At 45.8% G+C, this 21,641-nt stretch overlaps 1 protein-coding gene across 1 annotated transcript in view; it reads left to right on the top strand.

Moving 5' to 3' along the window:
* irak1 (interleukin-1 receptor-associated kinase 1) overlaps positions 1-21,641 on the top strand; it is a 106,282-nt gene that overhangs the window by 18,239 nt on the left and 66,402 nt on the right. The window contains exon 2 of the mRNA XM_063035077.1: positions 19,745-19,918. Within this exon, the coding sequence (XP_062891147.1) occupies positions 19,745-19,918 (174 nt within the window). The remainder of the gene's footprint in view (positions 1-19,744; positions 19,919-21,641) is intronic.

Genomic DNA, 21,641 nt, shown 5'->3' with positions numbered 1-21,641 from the left:
ACTTGTCTGTGTGCACACATTTTCTCTGTAATGGTAACACTTGATTCTGCCTACTCTTAGTGCTTTCACTGGCAATGAATTGATCATCTGTATGAACAGTCTGCAATTAAACTTGGTAACAGCATCTCAGTACACGTAATTACAGGAGGAATGGAGACAGGCTTGCCCCAATCAACGTCATTGGCACTGTTATTGAGAGGGTGAGTAGTTTCAAGTGCCTCGGTATACACATCACCGAAGATCTCACCCAGACTGTACACACTAGCTGTGTGGCAAAAAAACCCCTACAGAGTCTCTTTCACCCCAGGCAACCGAAGGAGTTCAGCATGAGCCCCCAGATCCTCAAGACCTTCTACAGGGGCACCATTGACAGCATACTGCCTGGGACGGGAACTGCACCACCCTCGGTCACTGGGCATTGCAGAGAGTGGTACGGACAGCTCAGTGCATCTGTGGACGTGAACTTCCCTCCACTGAGGACATTTACAGCAGCAGGTGCGGAAAGAAGGCCTGGAGGATCATCAGGGACACCAGTCACCCCAACCATAAACTGTTTTAGCTGCTTCTGTCTGACAAACAGTACCGCAGCATTAAAACCAGGACCAACAGGCTATGGGACAGCTTCTTTCTACAAGCCATTAGATTTATAAATTCACACGTCTGTACACTGTGATGGAGTCATAACGCAAACATTTTTACTCCCTTGCGTGGATATAAGATTTAAATAAACTCAAATTCAATAATAAACCAATTCACCCTCCCCAGAAGATGCCTGACCTGCTGAGTTCCTCCAGCATTCTGTGTGTGGCGCTGGGTTTGCAGCATCTCTTGTGCCTCCATCTTTACATTTGCAGGTTTTAATTGGGACCATTGGCCGGGGAGGATCCCAAGCCCTCATGCTGAGCAATGCACCCACCAGTGGACGAGGCTTGCATTTCTGGCCAGCCAGATAGTCCTTGAGTCGGTGGGAGCAGGGAGCTTACAAACTGCTGTCTTCCCTTGTGGTCTGCTAAAGGTATTAGGTGATTTCAAAGGTCGATTCAGTATTGACCACTCTACATTGTGGTTTGAACTCACACCAATTTGCAGGTGATGAGCTTAATTCCAAACAAAACATTCAGGAACCAACTTGGTTTTTCACCACAAAATCTTACAGCAATTTGGCACAATTACAGGCCCCTAAGACCAACCAGTCTATGCCAACTACGATGCCTACCTGTCTAGTCCCAATTCCAATAATCCTGATGAAGGGTCTCAGCCCAAAACGTCAGCTCTTTATTCTTCTCTGTAAATGCTGCCTGTTCTGCTGAGTTCCTCCAGCATTTTGTGTGTGTGTGTGTGTGTGTGTGTGTGTTATTCTGGATTTCCAGCATCTGCAGAATACCAGTTTCCTGGGTTCGGCCCAAATCCCTGCAAGCCCTGCACCTTCGTGTTCCTATCCGAGTACCTCTTAAATGATACCATTGTACCTGCCTCAACCACTTCCTCTGGCAGCTTGTTCCATCTGCTCTGAACCAGTGGTTTCTTGTTTATAATTGTAAATTTACTTAATCACACCTAAGTTCCCACCTCACATGGTGGACTTTGAACTTTAATCTATCACCATCAGTCTTGGAGTATGGGTCAGTGTTTCCAGTAATTTATTCAGTGTGGTAAAATTCCTGTAATTCTTTTTTTCCCCATTGTACGTGCTGTGTCATATGACATGGGCAATTGTGACCTTTCCCTGACCACTCTTGTTCTTGGCAGAAGTGGTTTGCCATTGCCGTCTTCTGGGTAGTGTCTTTACAAGATGGGTGACCGCAGCCATTATTAATACTCCTCAAAGATTGTCTGCCTGGCATCAGTGGTTGCATAACCAGGACTTGTGATTTGCACGGGCTGCTCGTACGACCATCCACCACCTGCTCCCGTGGCTTCACGTGACCTTGATCTGGGGGCTAAGCAGGTGCTACACCTTGTCCAAAAGTGACCTGCAGGCTAGCGGAGGGGAGAAAAGTCTTACACCTCCTTTGTTAGAGATGCATCTCCACCCCAATGGGAGTAACATCCAGTAATCCAGAAAATCTGCGAGACAGGGGCAACCAAAGTCCTGAGGGTGGCAGGTTATCAGAATTTTATTGTAAAATACTCTTCAAAGATTGTCTGCCTGGCGTCAGCGGTCGCATAACCAGGACCTCTGATCTGCACCGGCTGCTCGTACGACCATCCGTCATCGGGACCGTTCCCTGTTGTGCCACTTAGAGTATTGTGAGCAGCTTTGTGCCTTTTATCTAAGAAAGGATTTGCTGGTATTGGCGAGGGTCCAGAGTAGATTCACGAGTGTGATTCTGGGAATGAAAGGGCCAACATGATATGTGTTTGATGGTTGGACATATTTAAAGTGGATATCAATAGGTTCTCGATTAGTAAGGGCAAAAGGTTACGGGTAGAAGACAGAAGAATGGAGTTGGGTGGGATAGTAAGTCAGCTAAGATGGAATGGTGGAGCAGACTCAATGGGCCGAATGGCCTACTTCTGCTGCTGTATCTTACGGTGGAGTAAATGATTTGCGAAAGATCAGCAGTCTCTGCGGCTGAGTAAGTGCGTTATCGGCTGGAAGAACAGACAGTGCCTTTATGAGGTGGGAAGGGTGTGTGGTCTGTGAAAGGATTTCACTGACATGGAACTAATGGGAGGGGTGGAGATGAGTGGTGATTTTTCTTTTCTGAGTTACGTCAGTGCGGGCTGCTTGGTCATTTCCCCCAGAGGACAGGTGGGGTGAGCCAGGGTTTTCCTCTCTGGATTGAAGGAGGACGAGAGGTGACTTGATAGAGATGTTCAGGATGATAGGGGCAGAGACTGAGTGGACAGTCAGAGTCTTCCTTCCAGGGTGGAAATGGCTAATACTAGGAGCATAGTTTTTAAACGATTGGAGGGATGTCAGAGGTAGGTTTTTTACACAGTAGGTGGTGAGTGTATGGGATTAGGTGCCAGGGAAGGGTGATTGTGGCAGGTACAGTGGTATCGTTAAAGAAGCACTTGGACAGGTACAAGGAGATGTGAGTCTTGGGAGGCAAGTGACGCAGAATGGGACCAGCTGGATGGGCACTGTGCTGTCCTGTTCCATGTTCGACAAACACAGGATGAACATGCAGTACTGTGCATATATATCTTTTGCTCACAGTACTGTAGAAGATAGGAACGTACAGTACAGCCCACAGTGTAGTGCCGGCCTTATAACCTACTGTACGATCAATTTAACCCTTCTCTCCTACACAGCCTATAACCCTCCATTTTGTTTCTTTCATCCATGTGCTTATACAAGTCTCTCAAACATCCCTGTTGTATCAGCTCCTGCCATCACCTTGACAGTGCCTTCAGATAGTTACCACTCTCTGTGTAAATAAAGAAAACCTACCTCTGATATTTCCCCTCAACTTGAAACAATAACGATGCGGAGTAAAATGTAACAGCTACTGAAAAGGTTTAGTGCCAGTAAACATAAACTAGTTCACAACGAAGTACATTGTGAGGACAAGAGTTCATCTTATTGTTCAGGAGTCCGATAACAGTGGGACGGAAGTTATCGTTAAGCCAGGTGGCACGTGGTTTCAGGCTTCTGCATTTTCTGCCCGATGGGAGGGAATGTAGAACAGTACAGGATCTTTTAAATTACTCCAGGGTCAATCTAACCCTCCCCTCCTAAATAGCCCTCCATTTTTCTTTCATCCACGTGACCCTTGCGTTAGCCATTTCTGCCTGGGAAAATGATCTCTGGCTGCCCAATCTATCTGTGCCTCTTATAATCTTGTATGCCTCCATAAGTTGCCTCTCATCCACCTTCACTCCAAAGAGAAAGGCCCAAACTCGCTCAGCATCTCCTCAGGAGACGTGGTTGTGCAGAAGGGCCTGTGTCCCTATCACAAACAAGAGGAAACCCTGCAGATGCTGGAAATCCGAGCAACACACACAAAATGCCAGAGGAACCTACTAACTGTTGTGTCTTTGGGCTGTGTGAGGAAACTGGAGCACTCGCAGTTCCTCCAGCATTTTGTGTGTGGGGCCTGTGTCCCTGCTGCATTCCTCAATGACCCCCCCCCGCCATCTCTTTCTCCAGCCCCACCCTCCCTTACAATCAGATGTGAAAACATAGGTCTGCTGCGGCCCTCCTCTCCACCCCACCCTCAGTCACTGACCGAGTGTCACAACACTCCCAGATTCTGCTCAGCAGCATGACATGCCGTGGGTGGGTGTGGTGTCTCTGCATGGCTGGACTTTGGGAGTGTAGGAGAGCTCTCTTTCCTGAGTGGATATTGCAGTAACTCCTGCGTGTGGTGAATGTGGGCAGGTGCAGCTCGATGTCCACAACCTTGTTTATTCTACTGATTTATTAAAGGCCCTCCCAGCCCTTCGAGCTGCACCTTCCAGCAACCCCCAATTTAACCCTAACCTAATCACGGGATCATTCACAATGACCAAATAACCTACCAACTGTTGCGTCTTTAGACTGAGAGAGGAAACTGGAGCACCCAGGGAAAACCCACAGGGTTACAGGGATAACGTACAAACTCCTTACAGACGGTGGTAGGAATTGAACTTGGGTCTATTGTGCTAACCAATACTCTGAAGTGGGAAAAATTCAGGAGGTGACTGTTCAGTCCATTTTCTATACACTCAATTGCCACTTTAATAGGTACCCCCCGAGTGTATATCATAGTCTCCTGCTGCTGTAGCCCGTCCACTTCAAGGTTTGACGTGTTGTGTGCTCAGAGATGCTCTTCTGCACACCACTGTTGTAATGTGTGGTTATTTGAGTTGCTGTTGCCTTCCAGTCAACTTGAACTAGTCTGGCCAATCTCCTCTGGCCTCTCTCATTAACAAGGCATTTCTATGCCTGCTGATAACTGGATGTGTTTTGGGTTTTTTTGCACCATTCTCTGTAAGCTCTAGTGGACATAAAAAATTACTTTAAGTTACAAAAAGGGGAGTAGTGAGGTGGTGTTCATGGGTTCATTATCTTTTCAGAAATCTGAGGGTGGAGGGGAAAGGTTAAAATATTGATTGTGGCTCTTCACTCTGCTTGATCTCCTCCGCTGTTGGTAGTAGTGAGAAAAGGGCATGGTGACGATCCTCAATGGTGCATGCCGCCTTGGTTAAGGCATCCCCTTGTAAAGAGGCCGTGCCCTGGGTGATGGGGGTCCCTAATGATGGATGTCACCTTCTTGAGGCATTGCCTTGTCCTTGATGCTGGAGAGGCTAGCCCTTGTGACGGGGCTGGCTGAGCTTACAACCCTCTTGTGATCCCATGCAGGGGCCCATCCAGGCCAGGCTGAAGCAACCCATTGGAATGCTCTCCATGGTACACATGAAGAAATTTTCTCAACTCTTTGGTGGCATTCTAAATCTCCTCAAACTCCTGCTGTATAGCTACTGCTGTTCCTTCTTCATGATTGCGTTGATGTGTTGGGTATTGGATAGATCCTGTGAGAGGCTGATGCCCGAGAGCTTGATGCTGCTCATCATTGACCCCTCAGTGCGGACCGGTGGGTGTTCTCCCAATTTCTCCTTCCTGACAGATACGGCACAGTAACAGGCTCTTCCGGCCCAGTGAGCCCACACTGCCCAATTACGCCCATGTGACCAATTACCCTACTGACCGGTACGCCTTTGGACTGCGGGAGGAAACCAGAGTATCCGGAGGAAACCCACACGGTCACGGGGAGAACGTACAAACTCCTTATAGACAGCAGTGAGAATTATGAAGTATTATGCTACAGTGCCATCCCCTAAACTTCAAAATCAATTCCTTGGTCTTTGCTGATGCTGAATGTAAGGTACTTGTCGCGGCATCACTCAACCAACTGATTTCTCTTGCCCCTGTATGCTTGCTCATCACCATCTCATGTCTATCAACAACTCTGGTATCAGTGGTGAATTGATAGTTGACAATTCAGCTGTGCCTAGCCACAACTCAAGGTGCAAAGAAATTATTATCCAATTATAATTATTATAAGATTATTAAGGGATTGGACACGCTAGAGGCAGGAAACATGTTCCCGATGTTGGGGGAGTCCAGAACCAGAGGCCACAGTTTAAGAATAAGGGTAGACAATTTAGAACAGAGTTGAGGAAAAACTTTTTCACACAGAGGGTTGTGGATCTGTGGAATGCTCTGCCTCAGAAGGCAGTGGAGGCCAATTCTCTGGATTCTTTCAAGAAAGAGTTAGATAGAGCTCTTAAAGATAGCGGAGTGAAGGGATATGGGGAGAAGGCAGGAAAAGGGTACTGATTGTGGATGATCAGCCGTGATCACAGTGAATGGTGGTGCTGGCTTGAAGGGCTGAATGGCCTACTCCTGCACCTGTTGTCTATACTATGCTGAGATTCATTTTCCTTGTAGTCATTCACAGTAAAACAAAGAAATACGATAAAATCATTGAAAAACAACATCCAAACAACAACAGAAAACAACCAATGTACTACAGAAGACCAACCGTGCAAATACACAAAAAAAATAAAAAATATAAGAACGTGGGTTGTAGAGTCATTGAAAGTGAGTCTGTAGGTTGTGGAATCAGTTCAGCTTCGAGGTGGGTGAAGTTATTTACACTGGTTCAGGAGCCTGATGTTCGAAGGGTAATAACTATTCCTGAACCTGGTGTTGTGGGACCTGAGGATCCTGTACCTTCTCCCGGATGGCAGCAGTGAGAAGAGAGCATGGTTTGGATAGTGGGGGTCCTTGATGATGGATACTGAATAGAATTTACTTTATTACTTACATCCTTCATATACATGAGGAATAAAGATCTTTACGTTATGTCTCCGTCTAAATGTGCAATGTGCAATTTATGGTAATTTATAATAAATATTATATACAACAGGATAATCAGTATAACATAGAAATACAATGGTGTCAGCATGAGTTAATCAGTCTGACGGCCTGGTGGAAGAAGCTGTCCCGGAGCCTGTTAGTCCTGGCTTTTATGCTGTGGTATCGTTTCCCAGATGGTAGCAGCTGGAACAGTTTGTGGTTGGGGTGACTCAGGTCCCCAGTGATCCTTCGGGCCCCTTTTATACACCTGTCTTTGAGAATGTCCTGAATAGTGGGAAGTTCACATCTACAGATGCACTGTGCTGTCCGCACCACTCTCTGCAGAGTCCTGCGGTTGAGGGAAGTACAGTTCCCATACTAGGCAGTGATGCAGCCAGTCAGGATGCTCTCAGTTGTGCCCCTAAAGAAAGTTCTTAGGGTTTGGGGGCCCATACCAAACTACTTCAACCGTCTGAGGTGAAAGAGGCGCTGTTGTGCATTTTTCACCGCATAGCCGGTACGTACAGACCATGTGAGATCCTTGGTGATGTTTATGCCGAGGAACTTAAAGCTGTTCACTCTCTCAACCCCAGACTCATTGATGTCAATAGGAGCTAGCCTGTCTCCACTCCTGTAGTCCACAACCAGTTCTTTTGATTTTGCGACATTGAGGGAGAGGTGGTTTTCTTGACACCACTGTGTCAGGGTGATGAATTCCTCTCTGGAGGCTGCCTCATTATTATTTGAGATTAGGCCAATCAGTATAGTGTCGTCAGCAAATTTAATTAGCAGATTGGAGATGTGGGTGGCGCCATAGTCATGAGTATACAGAGAGTAAAGGAGGGGGCTTAGGACACAGCCTTGAGGGGCAGCTGTGTTGAGGGTCAGAGGGGCAGGGGTGAGGGAGTCCACTCTTACCACCTGCCGGTGATCTGACAGGAAGTCTAGGATCCAGCTACACAAGGCAGGGTGAAGGCCGAGGTCTCTGCACTACTTGTTGGGCCTGGAGTCCAAGAACAGCATTCTCACATAAGCATCCCTCTTCTCCAGGTGTGTGAGGACAGTGTGTAGAGCTGTGGCTATTGCATCATCTGTTGACCGGTTGTGTCGGTAGGTGAATTGTAGGGGGTCCAGTGTGGGTGGTAGCATGCTGTAGATGTAGCCCTTGACCAGCCTCTCAGAGCATTTCTTGTGGCAGCGCTCCTTGTAGATGTTCTCAGTGCTGGGTGTGTGGGGCTTTGCCTGTAACGGACCGGGCTGTATCAGCTATTTTTCGCAGGCTTTTCCGTTCTTGTGCATCGGTGTTTCCTTGCCAGGCTGTGATACAGCCAGTCGGGATATGCTCCACTAAGCATCTACAAAAGTCATGAGACATTCCAATGCATGTCTTATTCAGGAGCTTATTCTCAGCCCATGCCCCCTCGTAAAATCCCTGTCGACTTGTACCATTTTGCCCTTGCAATGTCTTTCCCACTTTAAAACCCGCCAGGCCCTCCTCTGGGGGTAAAGGCTAGCTGCCTAGCAAGCACGCTCGTGGTTCAGCACACTTTACAGACACTGGCCATCTCTACGCCCTACTCTCCAACAGGACGCAGAGTTTCGATTGAAATAGCAGCAGTCCCCCACCCCCACACAGACGCTGCTCGACCCTTTGAATTCCTCCTGCAGCCTGCAAGTCACTTGGGATTTTGCGTCTCTTCAGTCAGCGGAGGTCAGGAGGGATTGTTCGTTCTATTGTAAAGCTCCCATCCGATTGCGACTCTCAACAGTGCAGTGACATCCTGCAGGGAGGCTTCGACTCGCTTAGTGCCACAAAGCACAGTTACACAGCACTGAAACATTTTAACTGTCAAACACCCATTTCCACCAATCCCCTTTCATTGGAGTCATTGACGTAAAGCAGGGAAAAAGGCCGTTTGGCCCGACTCATCCATGCCAGCCAGCTTTTTACTTGATCTAGCCCCTTTTCTTGTGTTGGCCCATATCCCTCTAAACAAGGGAGTATCCAACCTTCTTTATGTCATGGACCAATATCATTAAGTGGTGGACCCCCAGTCAGGAAACCCCTGCAAAACATTTCCTAATCATTTCCTGTCAAAATGTCTTAAATATTCTCTTTGGAGAGGAGGAGGATGAGAGGTGACTTGAAAGAGGTGTATAAGATGACAAGAGTCATAGATCGAGTGGACAACTAGAGACTTTTGCCCAGGACGAAAATGGTTAATACGATGGGTGTAACTTTAAGGTGATTGGAGGAAAGTAGAGGGGGTGGGGAGGATGGGGGTGGTGAATGTCAGCTGTAAGTTTTTACACAGAGAGTGATGGGTGCATGGAATGACTTGCCGGGGATGGTGATAGAGACAGATACATTAGAGGAATTTAAGAAACTCATAAACACAGGAAAGTCTGGCTAGAAATCCAAAACAACACACGAAATGCTGTAGGAACTCAGTAGGTCAGACAGCATCCATGGAAATGAATAAGCAGTCGACATTTTGGGCTGAGACCCTGCTCTTAGATAGGCAAACGGACGACAGAACAATTGAGTGCTATATAGGAAGGAAGGGTGAAATTGATCTTGGATTAATTTAAAAGGTCGGCACAACATCGTGGGCCGAAGGGTATGTACTGTGCTCAGTGTACTATTGAAATTGAACTTGTCTGTACCACTTCTTTGGGCAGTTCATTCCACATACCCACCAGCAGCTCTGTGGAAAATGTTCTCTTCACATTCATCTTCAATCCTTCCTCCCTTCCTCTCTCTCCCTCTTACCCTGGTGGAACGACTGTGATCATTCACCTCATCTGTGCCCCTCAGGATTCAGAATTGGGTTTATTATCACTGATATATGTTGTGAAATTTGTTGCTTTGCTGTGATCAGTACAGTACAAGAGATAAAAATTGACGTAAGTTACAATAAGAAATGAAATAAGTAGTGTTAAAAGAAGGATAATGAGGGATTGTTCATGGACAGTTCAGAAATCAGATGGCAGAGAGGAGGAAGTTGTTCCTAAAATGTTGAGTGTGTGTCTTTCGCCTCCTGCATCTCCCCTTTGATGGCGGGAATGAGAAGAGGCCATGTCTTGGATGATGGTTTCCTTCATGATGGATGCCGCCTTCTTGAGGCATGGCCTTTGAAGGTGTCCTCGACGCTGGGGGGACGAGTGCCCATGATGGAGCTGACTGAGTTTGCAACTTTCTGCAGCTTTTTCCAATCCTGTGCTGTGGCTCCTCCAGACCAGACGGTAATGCAGCCAGCTCTCGACGGTACATCTGTAGAAATTTGTTCTGGTCTTTGGTAGACGTACCAAATTTACTCACACCTTTAATGAAATATAGCCACTGTCATGTCATCTTTGGAAAAGCATCAATATGTTTGGGCCCAGGATAGATCTTCTGAGATTTTGGCACCAGGAACTTGAAGCTGCTGACCCTTTCCACTTCTGATCCCTCAATGAGGATTGGTGTGTGTTCCACCGTTTTCCCCTTCCGGAAGTCCACAATCAGTCCTTTAGTCACACTGCCCTGTTACTGCAGCACCACACAAGAAGCTGATCTATCTTGCTACATTTCAGGGAGGCAACAGTCTCAACTTATCCAGTCTCTCCTGACGACCCCAAGCCCTTTGGCTTATAACATCCTCTGTAGCCTTTTCAGTTTAATTTTCCCCGCGTTCACAGCACCCTCTCCAATTCTACCCTCGCTAAGCTCGAAGGGCCGGTTTTCAGCTGCTACTGGAACTACGAGCTTGTGTTGGGGACGAGGGTGGACGCTGGAGCACCTGGGAGTAATCCACACGGTCACAGGGAGAGAGTGCAAACTCCACGCGTAATGCCAGAGTCCAGATTTGGACCTGGGCCTCGAGAGTCATGAGGCAGTGGCACTACCCACTGGCGGGAAATGGGCAGTCACCGTCTCAACATGAAACACCGACTGTCCATTTCCTTCCGCAGATGTGTTCAGTTCTGGTTGCCTCGTCATAGAAAGGCTGTGGAAACTTTAGAGAGGGTGCAGAGGAGATTTACCAGAAAAAAACTACCTGGATTGGAGAGCATATTTTCTGTAGATAGTTTGAATGAGCTGCTGCTTTTCTCTTTGGAGTGAAGGAGGATGAGGAGTGACTTGATAGAGGTGTACAAAATGATAAGAGGCATAGACTGAGAGGATAGTTAGTTCCCACACCACCTGGTTCAGGAACAGTTATTACCCGACAGCCAGCAGGCTCCTGAATTGGCGCAGATAACTTTGACAAAAGTTCTCAGGACTATTTTTCATTTATTTGCACAGTTAGACTTCAATAGCTTATTACTGCCTGTTATTTGTGAGTCTTTGTGAGGAAAGCTTGAGTGAGCTGGAGGTTTTCTCTTCGGGGCGAAGGAGGATGAGAGGTAATTTGATAGAGGTGTACGAGGTGAGAGATGGAGTGAACACAGAACAGTGCGGCACTTTGGCCCACGATGTTGTTTTAACCAGCTCTAAGATCAGTCTAGCCCTCCCTCCTACATAGCTGCCCATTTTTCTATCATTCATGTTCCTATCTAAGAGTTTTCTGCCTAAGGGACATATCTGTCTCTACCACCACCCCGGCAGCATGTTACATGCACCCACCACTCTCTGTGTAAAAGAAAAAGAAAGAATAAATAAATAAATAGATGTATACTTTAAAAAACCCATATCTGACATCTCCCTATACTTCCCTCCTTAAAATCATGCCCCCTCATATTAATATTCTCTGACTGTCCACTCAATCCAAGGCTCTTATCATCTTGTACACCTCTATCAAGTCACCTCTCATCCTCCTTATGCCCCAGTTATCGCTAGGGACATAATTTGAAGGTGATTGGAGGGAAGTGTAAGTTTTTTACAGGGAGAGTGGGGGGGGGGTGGTGTGGAACGCCCTGCCAGAGTGGTGGTAGGGGCAGATGCATTAGAAACTCTTAGATAGGTACATGGATGATAGAAAAACGGAGGCTGATGTGGGAGGGAAGGGTTAGGTTGACCTTAGAGTAGGTTAAACAGCACCATCGGATGAAGAGTCTGTACTGTGCAATGTTCTAAATAATTAAAAAGCAATGACATTGGATTGTTGCTGAGGGAGAGGCATACTAGAATTAAAATACGATTATCTGAACATCTGGGGTGTGTGATACAACATGGCAAAGTTCTCATTCCATTTCCCAATGACATTCGTGGTTTGGTTTCATCATTTCACTGAATTAACCCGAGAAATTATTTAAGTGAATAGATTAGTACATCTTCCACCTAACCCAGCATGCTTGATGGTGCCAAAGTTCAAAGTGAACTTATTGTCAAAGTATACACATGAGATCAACGTAATGACCGGTGTGTACAAAAATCTTGTGCTGAGCAATTTTTTTGCCTACTGACAACAACGTGTGTGCCCTGAATAATTTCTTCAGTAAAAACAGTATAAATAAGCCAGTTCTAAAATCTGCAGACAAGTCGTCGCAAACTCCAGGTTGCCAACACTGTTTGCATCAGAAACCAGAAAAGGAAATGTAATTGTGTACAATTGTGAAATATACTCAATGTGCCAACGAGGTAGAGAGTGACAACTAGTACGTACCAAAAAATGTGCTTAGAGGGAACATTGCTTGGAGATTTATTTTTTTGCAGGCATTTATGGGAAAATAAAGAAATACAATCAAATTTATGAAAAACTGCATAAACGAAGACTGACAAACAACCAATGTGCAAAAGAAGACAAATTATGCAAATAAATAAATAAGTAATATCAAGTATGTGAGTTGTCGAGTCCTTGAAAGCGATTCTATCCGTTGTGGATTCAGTTCAGTGTTGAGGTGATGTCCTTATCTGCATCCTTGTGATTTTAAGCACTATTCTAAGGTCATTTCTCAGCCTCTGATGGGCTGAGGAATGAAGTCCCAACTGCCCGGCCTCCCTCTGTGACTCAGTCGCTCAAGTCCCAGCAACATCCTCATAAAGCTCCTCTGCATTCCCCTCTCAGTGACAGACAAGGTGCAATTCGGACAGCGTAGAGGTTAGCGAAATACCTTACAGTTTAGTGTTGAGGTGAGTGAAGTTACCCACACTGGTTGAGAGGTGATAACTGTTCCTGAAGCTGTTAGTGTGGGACAGAAGAGAGCATGGCTTCGACGCTGGGGTCCCTGATGATAGATGCTGGTCTCTTATGGCAGACAGGAGAGGCCCATGTACATGTCGCGCATAAAGCTGATAAATTTTTGTCCATTGCTCATTGCCCCTCACCACTTTGGTAGATCGGAATCAAGGCAGGAAGCTTACAGTCCAGTGAAAAGCATTATTTTGCTTGCAATCCTCACAGGTCAGTCCAGACAGAAGGACATCAAGGTACAGGTGAAGGTAAGGCAGTGGATATTGTCATTCTCTGCTTTCAAGCCACCCACCATCCAGGCCATGTTCTCCTCCTGCTTCTGCCATTGGGAAGGAGGTACAAGGGTTTTAGCCCACCAAGGTTCATGAACAGTTAGTACCCTTCAGGCTCATGAAGCAACGTGGAAAACTTCACTCACCTCAACACCGAACTGATTCTGTGACCTATACATTCAAGGTCTCTACAACTCATATTCTCAATATTATTTTTTGTTATTGTAATTTTTTTTTGTATTTGTATAGTTTGCTGTCTTGCACATTGGTTGTCGGTCTTTGCGTGTAGTTTTTCATTGATTCTATTGTATTTCTTTGTTCTGCTGTGAATGCCACAAGAAAATAAATCTCAGGGTAATATATGGTGACCTATATGTAATTTGATGGTAAATTTACTTGGAGCTTCTGACAGAGCGTATTCTGCCTGGTGGGTTTTGACCAGTGGTGTTCTGCAAAGTTGCAAAGTTACATAGCAGTTTCTCTGAGTTGAGGAGCAACCAATCGGCAAGAGGATTTTATTAGAAAGTGGGAATACAAGTAATGCAGATGCAGACAGAGTGGCCATTGCTTTGGAGTGCGTGAATCTTTAGATTGGCTTTGGCTCATCAGGCCTGGGCGAGATGAAGCTTGAGTGAGGTAGATTGTCTTGTAAATGATTGTCTCTCTTTTGTTCTTGTTTGTTCATTCCTGATCTATTAGTGCATAGTACAGTGAGAATGGCTCCAGGGGCAGTGTTCTGTACTGTGTGTCTGGGAGACCGGAACACATCTGAACCAGGTGCACTGAGCTGCAGCTCCTGAGAGAACGTGTTAAGGAACTGGAGCTGCAGCTCGATGACCTTCGACTCATACGGGAGAACAAGGAGGTTGTAGACAGGAGCTATAGGGAGGTAGTCACCTTGAGATTGCAGGAGACGGGTTACTGGGTGACTGTCAGGAGAAAGAAGGGAAATTCACAGCCGGTACAGAGTACACCTGTGGCCATTCCCCTCTAAAATAATATATAATTTTAGATACTATTGAGGAGGATGACCTTACGGGGAAGCCACAGTGACTGGGTCTCTAGCACTGAGTCTGGTGTTGTGGCTCAGTGGAGTAGAGAGACGAGGTGGACTGCAAAGTTGATAAGAGATTCTTTCGTCAGAGGAACAGAGACGAGGTTCTGTGGCTGCGATAGAGCCACTCAGATGGTACGTCACCTTCTTGGTGCCAGGAATAACTTAGATCTGGTCCATGGCATTCTCAAGGGCGAGGGAGAGCAGCCAGAAGTCCTGGTATATACTGGCAACAATGACATGGGTAGACAAGGTGAGGAGGTTCTGTAGAAAGATTTTGGGGAGCTAGGTAGAAAGCTGAGAAACAAGACCTCCAGGGTAGTAATCTATTGATTGCTGCCTGTGCTACATGCCAGTGAGGTTAAGAATAGGATGATTTGGCAGGTGAAGGTATGACTGAGGAACTGGTGCAGGGTGGCAGGGGTTTACATTTATGGATCTTTTGGGATCTTTTCTGGGGAAGGTATGACCTGTATAAAAAGTACAGGTTACACCTGAACCGGCGAGAGGCAAATATCCTTGCAGGCAGGTTGGCTAGAGTTGTTTGTGTGACTTGGCAGGGGCTAGAAACCAGAGTAATGGTGCTGAAGATGAGGTAGTTGGTTTACAGAGGCAAAGTAGTGAGACTCTTAGCAAGGAGAGACCGATGGCAGGGAAAAATTGCAGACAGTAGGGTGAGTTGCAATGTAAAAGGTGGACAAATCGAAAAGGGTGATTACAGGACTGAAGGTATTGTATTTGAATGCACGTGGTATATTGGATAGGGTCAATGAACTTGTAGCACAATTACAGATTGGCAAGTATGTTGCTGTAGGCATCACTGAAAGAATTATAGCTGGGAGCTTAATGTCCAAGGATACACACTGTGTCGACAGGAAGTTGGGGGGGGAGGGGGGAGTTGTGTGGCTCTGTTGGTTAAAAAGAATGAAATTAAATCATTAGAAAGAGTTGACACAGGGTTGAAAGGTGTTGACTCATTGTGGATAGAGCTAAGGAACTGCAAGGGTAAAAAGACCCTGATGGGAGTTATATGCAGAACCCCCAACAGTAGTAAGGATGTGGTCCACAAGTTACAAGGGGAGATAGAAAATGGATACCGAAAGGTCAAAGTACAATAGTCATGGTGGATATCAATATTCAGGTAGATTTTGGGAAAATCAGGTTGGTGCAGGAATTCAAGGATGGAATTTCTAGAATCCCTACAAAATGGCTTTTTAGAGCAGCAACTGTTTGAGCCCAGGAGGAGATCAGCTACTCTGGATTGGGTGTTGTGCAATGAACTGGAATTGATTAGAGAGCTTAAGGTAAAAGAACCCTGAGGGGAAAGTGATCTTAATACGATCGACTTCACCCTGAAATCTGAGCAGGAGAAGCTGAAGTCGGATGTATCAGTATTTGAGTGGAGTAAAGGGAATTACAGAGGCCTGAGAGAGGAGTTATCCGGAATTGTTTGGGAAAGAACACTGGCAGGGATGATGGCAGAGCAGCAATGGCTAGAATTTCTGAAAACTATTTGCAAGGCACAGGATATGTACATTCCAAAGAGGAAGAAGTATTCTAAAGGCAAGATGACACAACCATGGCTAACTAGGGAAGTCAGATTCAACATAAAAGCCAAAAAGAGGGTATATAATAGAGCAAAAATTAGTGGGAAGTTAGAGGATTGAGAAGCTTTTTAAAAACCAACAGAAAGCAACTAAAAAGGTTATTAAGCTAAAGGTGGAATCTGAAAGTAATCTAGCCAATAGTATTAAAGAGGATACCAAAAGTTTCTTCAGATACATAAAGTGTAAAAGAGAGGTGAGAGTGGATATCAGGCTGCTGGAAAAAAATGCTGGAGAGATAGTAATGGGGGACAGGGAAATGGCAGACAAACTGAATAGATATTTTACATCAGTCTTCATTGTAGAAGACACTAGAAATTCCAAGTGTCAGGGGTCATGAGGTATGTGAAGTTACCATTACTAGGGAGTAGGTTCTTGGGAAGTAGAAACATCTGAAGGTAGATAAGTCACCTGGACCAAATGGTGTATGCCCAGGGGTTCTGAAAGAGGTAGTTGAAGAGATTGTGGAGGCATTAGTAATAGTCTTTCAAGAATCACTAGATTCTGGAATGGTTCCTGAAGACTGGAAAATTACAAATGTTGCTCCACTCTTCAAGAAGGGAGAGAGGAAGAAGAAAGGAAATTATAGACCAGTTAATCTGACCTCAGTTGTTGGAATCGATTATTAAGAGTGAGGTCTCAGGGTAATTGGAGGCACATGATAAAATAAGCCGTACTCAGCATGGTTTCCCCAAGGGAAAATTTTGCCTGACAAATCTGTTGGAATTCTTTGAAGAAGTAACAAACAGGATAGACAAAGGGGATTTGGATGACGTTCTACTTGGATTTTTCAGAAGGCCTTTGACAAGGTGCCACACATGAGGCTGCTTATCAAGTTAAAAGCTCATGGCATTACAGGAAAGATTCTAGCATGGATGAAACAGTGGCTGATTGGAAGCAGGCAAAGAGTGGGAATAACGGGAGCCTTTTCTGGTTGGCTGCTGATGACTAGTGGTGTTCCACAGGGGACTGTGTTGGAACCAATTCTTTTTATGTTATATGTCAATGATTTGGATGATGGAATTGATGGCATTGTTGCAAAGTGTGCAGATGATACGGAGATAGGTAGGGGTACAGGTAGTTTTGAGGAAACAGAGAGGCTACAGAAGAATTTAGACAGATTAGGAGAATGGGCAAAGAAGTGGCAGATCGAATACAGTGTCAGGAAGTGTATGGTCATGCACTTTGGTAGGAGAAATTAAAGGGTTGACTGTTTTCTAAATGGAGAGAAAATTCAAAAATCTGAGGTACAAAGGGATTTGGGAGTAATTATGGAGTATTCACTAAAGGTTAATTTGCAGGTTGAGTCTGTGGCGAGGAAGGCAAAGGCAATGTTAGCATTCATTTCAAGAGGACTAGAATACAAAAGCAAGGATGTAATGTTGAGACTTTATAAAGTACTGGTGAGGCTTCACTTGGAGTATTGTGAGCAGTTCGGGGGCCCTTATCTTAGAAAGGATGTGCTGAAACTGGAGAGGGTTCAAAGGAGGTTCACAAAAATAATTCTGGGAGTAGCAGACTGTTTGATGGCTCTGGGCCTGTATTCACTAGAATTCAAAAGAATGAGGGGTGACCTCATTGAAACCTATTTAATTGTGAAAGGCCTTGATAGAGTGGATGTAGGAGAATGCAAGACCAGAGGACGCAGCCTCAGAATAGAGGGGCATCCTTTTAGAACGAGATGAGGAGGAATTTCTTTAGTCAGAGAGTAGCGAATCTGTGGAATTCATTGCCAATGGCAGCTGCGGAGGCCAAGTCTTAAATGTATATTTAAGGGAGAGGTTGATAGATTCTTGATCAGTCAGGGCCATGAAGGGATACAGAGGGGGTAAGGCAGGAGATTGAGGCTGAGAGGAATAATGGATCAGTCATGATGAAATGACAGAACAGACTTGATGGACCAAATGGTCTACTTCTGCTCCTATAGCTTATGGTCTTGTATGTAATTTGATAATAATCTTACTTGGATTTTAATAAGTGCTTTGACAAGGTCCTGCTTAGCAGGGTGGTCTGGAAGGTCAGGTCACGTGAGATTGAGAGGGAGCTGGTGAGGTCGATTCAGAATTAGCTCAATTATAAGAAGCCGAGGGTGATGACTGAAGGTCCATTCTCTGGATAGCAGTCCATGACCAGTGGGCTTCCCCAGGCTCAGTGTTGGGACCTTGGTTACTCATAACTTTTGTAAATGATTTGGATATCACTAGTCCATGGCACAATTGGCAGGTGAGGCCACGTTAGTGGGTATAATTGAAGCAGAGGTTGATGGGTTCTTGATTAGTCAGGGAGACCAGTGGTGGATGAGTGTGGGGAGACCAGAGAGGAAGGCGTGACAGAGAAAAAGAGATCCCAACCATCAAAAAGGTGGCATCTATCATTAAGGACCCCCATCACCCAGGACATGCCCTCTTTTTGTCGATATCATCAGGAAGGTGGTACAGGAGCCTGAAGATGCACACTCAATGATTCAGGAACAGCTTCTTGCCCTCCGTCATCAGATTTCTGATCAGTGTGTGAACGCATGAACACCATCTCAGTGTTTTGCTTTCTCTTTGCACTTGGTGTTTATTTTTTAATATCTTCTTTTCGCAATTGATATTAATTTCTATGCGTAGTACTGCTGCCACAAGTTCCATGACATATATCAGTGATAATTCTGAGATTGCTCAGATTAGATTAAACTTCTCGGTAGTCAGAGGTGATTGTGCAGAGCTGCACTGTATGCCTGCATGTTTTCTGTTGGGTGTTTGCAGCACCAGCATACTGCAGAGAAACAGTCCCACTGGCTCACCTTATCAGTGCCAACTATTGTGCCCGTCTATACCAAACACTGGGGGAACTTAGCCCGTCTCTATGGAAAAAAGTAAACGGTCGACATTTCGGGCCGGGGCCCTTCTTCGGGACTGAGAAAGAAGGGGGAAGATAACAGAATAAAAAGGTGGGGGGAGGAGAAAGAGGTGATAGGTGAAGCCAGCTGAGTGGGAAAGTTCGAGTGAAGGAGAAGAGGAAAAATGATAGGAGAGGAGAGTGGGCCGTGGGAGAGAGGGAAGGAGGAGGGGATCCAGGGGGAAGTGATAGGCAGGTGGCAAGAAGTAAAAGCTGAAAGGTCAAATTGCGGACTAGAGGAAGAAGGGAGGGGAGGAATTTGTTGACTGGAAGGAGAAATTGAGTCATGCCATCAGATTGGAGCTCCAACTTTAGTCCATTGAGAAAACTTACTTCAATCCATCCCCCTTCCCACTGCTAAGCGTAAGGCGCTGGTGAGACCTCACCTGGAGTACTGTGGGCAGTTTTGGTCTCCGTATTTAAGAAAGGATGTGCTGACGTTGGAGAGGGTACAGAGAAGATTCACTAGAATGGTTCCGGGAATGAGAGGGTTAACATATGAGGAACGTTTGTCCGCTCTTGGACTGTATCTCTTGGAGTTTAGAAGAATGAGGGGGGACCTCATAGAAACATTTCGAATGTTGAAAGGCATGATGTGGCAAAGTTGTTTCCCATGATGGGGGAGTCTAGTACGAGAGGGCATGACTTAAGGATTGAAGGGCGCCCATTCAGAACAGAAATGCGAAGCAATTTTTTTAGTCAGAGGGTGGTAAATCAATGGAATTTGTTGCCATAGGCAGCAGTGGAGGCCAAGTCATTGGGTGTATTTAAGGCAGAGATTGATAAGTATCTGCGTAGCCAGGGCATCAAAGGATATGGTGAGAAGACAGGGGAGTGGGACTAAATGGGAGAATGGATCAGCTCATGATAAAATGGCGGAGCAGACTCGATGGGCCGAATAGCCGACTTCTGCTCCTTTGTCTTATGGTCTCATATAGCAACGTGCCTGTCTGGCACCAGTGGGAGGGCGGTTGCCTGTTCTGTGGCCGTGTTCTACAAGGGCTGTTCATTTAATCTTTCAGCTTCCTGCATCGTCAGCGATATGACCGACCTACGGCTTCTGGAGAACCGGGGGGACCTGGGTCGGACGCAGAACGTCATGTGGTACTGGATAAGCCGAAATGGGACTGTGGGCCAGCTGCTTCATATCCTGACCAGCCTCAACCTGCTGCGAGCTAGAGACATCATCCTCTCCTGTGAGTTGCAATCCCATGTAAATTAGCCTAATTGGTAATTTGTTTGATCATTGTCACATGTACTGCGGTACAGGGAAGGGGGCGCCACAGTGGTGTAGCAGTTAGCACAACTCTGGTGTACTCTGTAAGCAAGTGTCCATGCATGTTCCTCCCTGTGTGCATGTGGGTTTCCTCCTCCTGTTCCTGTTTCCTCCCTCAGTGCAAAGACACACTGGTTCGTAGGTTAATTGGTCATTGTAAATTGTCCCATGATTAGGCTAGGGTTAAACTGGTGGGTTGCTGTGAGGTGTGGCTCGAAGGGCCTGTTCCACGCTCCATCTCTGAGAAAAGACTTGTCTTGTGTACAGTTCACACAGATCATGACAACAGTGCGTTGAGGTAAAACAGTAACAGAATGCAGAACAAGAAAAAATCTGTAGATGCTGGAAATCCGAGCAACACAGGCAAACTGCTGGAGGAACTCAGCAGGCCAGGCAGCATCTATGGAAGAAAGTACAGTCGACGTTTTGGACCGAGACCCTTCGGCAGGACCCCCGTGTTTTTTTGCCTGGCCTTCCAAGTTCCTCCAACACTTTGTCTGTGTTGAACAGAATGCAGAATAAAGTGTAACAGTGACAAAAAAAAAGTGCAGTGCAGGTGGACAATAAGGTGCAAGATCATAACAAGGTAGATTGTGAGGTCGAGAGTCCGTCTTATCGTACAAGAGGTCCGTTCAAGAGCTGACAACAGTGGGATAGAAGCTGTCATTGAGCCTGATGGGATGTGCTTTCAGGTTTTTGCATCTTCTGCCGGATGGGTGGGTGGAGACGAGAGAATGTCTATGGCGGTTGGCGGGGGACTGGTTGCTGTGACGTTCTGAGTGAGCTCTGTCCACAACTCTCCGCAGTCATGGCCTGAGCAGTGACCGTACCAAACCGTGATGTGTGGAGATCGGATGCTTTCTATGGTTGTTTCTTTTGCTGACCGTCTGACCGTGGTGCTGATCTCAGCGGCCTTTTTATTTGGTTTCCCCCGTACCTAGTAAAGTGGCCACTGAGCGTCCTGATGAAGGGTCTTGACACAAAACGTCGACTGTTTACTCTTTTCCATAGATGATGCCTGGCTTGCTGAGTTCCTCTAGTATTTTATGAGTGTTACTGAGTGTATGTTCGTGGTCTTCTACTGCTCTTGCCCATTTGACATGTTGTACATTCAGAGATGCTCTTCTGCCCACCACTGTTGTAACGTGAGGTTATTAAGATTCTATCACCTTCCTCTCAGCTTGAACCAGTCTGGTCATTCTTCTCTGATCTATCTCATTTAACAAGGCATTTTCCCCTAGAGAACTACTGCTCACTGGATGTTTTTGTTTTGGTTTATCGCACCATTCTCTGTAAACTTTAGAGACTGTTATGCTTGAAAATCCCGGGAGATCAGCAGTTTCTGAGATACTCAAACAACCCCATCTGGCACCAACAATCATTCCCCAGTCAAAGTCATTTAGATCACATTTCTTCCCCATTCTGATGTTTGGTCTGAACAACAACTGAACTTTTGACCCATGTCTGCATGCTTTTATGCATTGAGATGCTGCCACATGACTGGCTGATTAGATATAACCATAACCATATAACCATATAACAATTACAGCATGGAAACAGATCATCTCAACTCTTCTAGTTCGTGCCGAACTCTTACTCTCACCTAGTCCCACCGACCCGCACTCAGCCCATAACCCTCCATT

The sequence above is a fragment of the Mobula hypostoma genome, chromosome 28 (genome assembly GCF_963921235.1).
Source record: "Mobula hypostoma chromosome 28, sMobHyp1.1, whole genome shotgun sequence".
Taxonomy (NCBI): Eukaryota; Metazoa; Chordata; class Chondrichthyes; order Myliobatiformes; family Myliobatidae; genus Mobula; species Mobula hypostoma.
The sequence above is the reverse complement of the archived record's forward strand: the minus strand, read 5'-3'. Positions and strand labels throughout refer to the sequence as shown.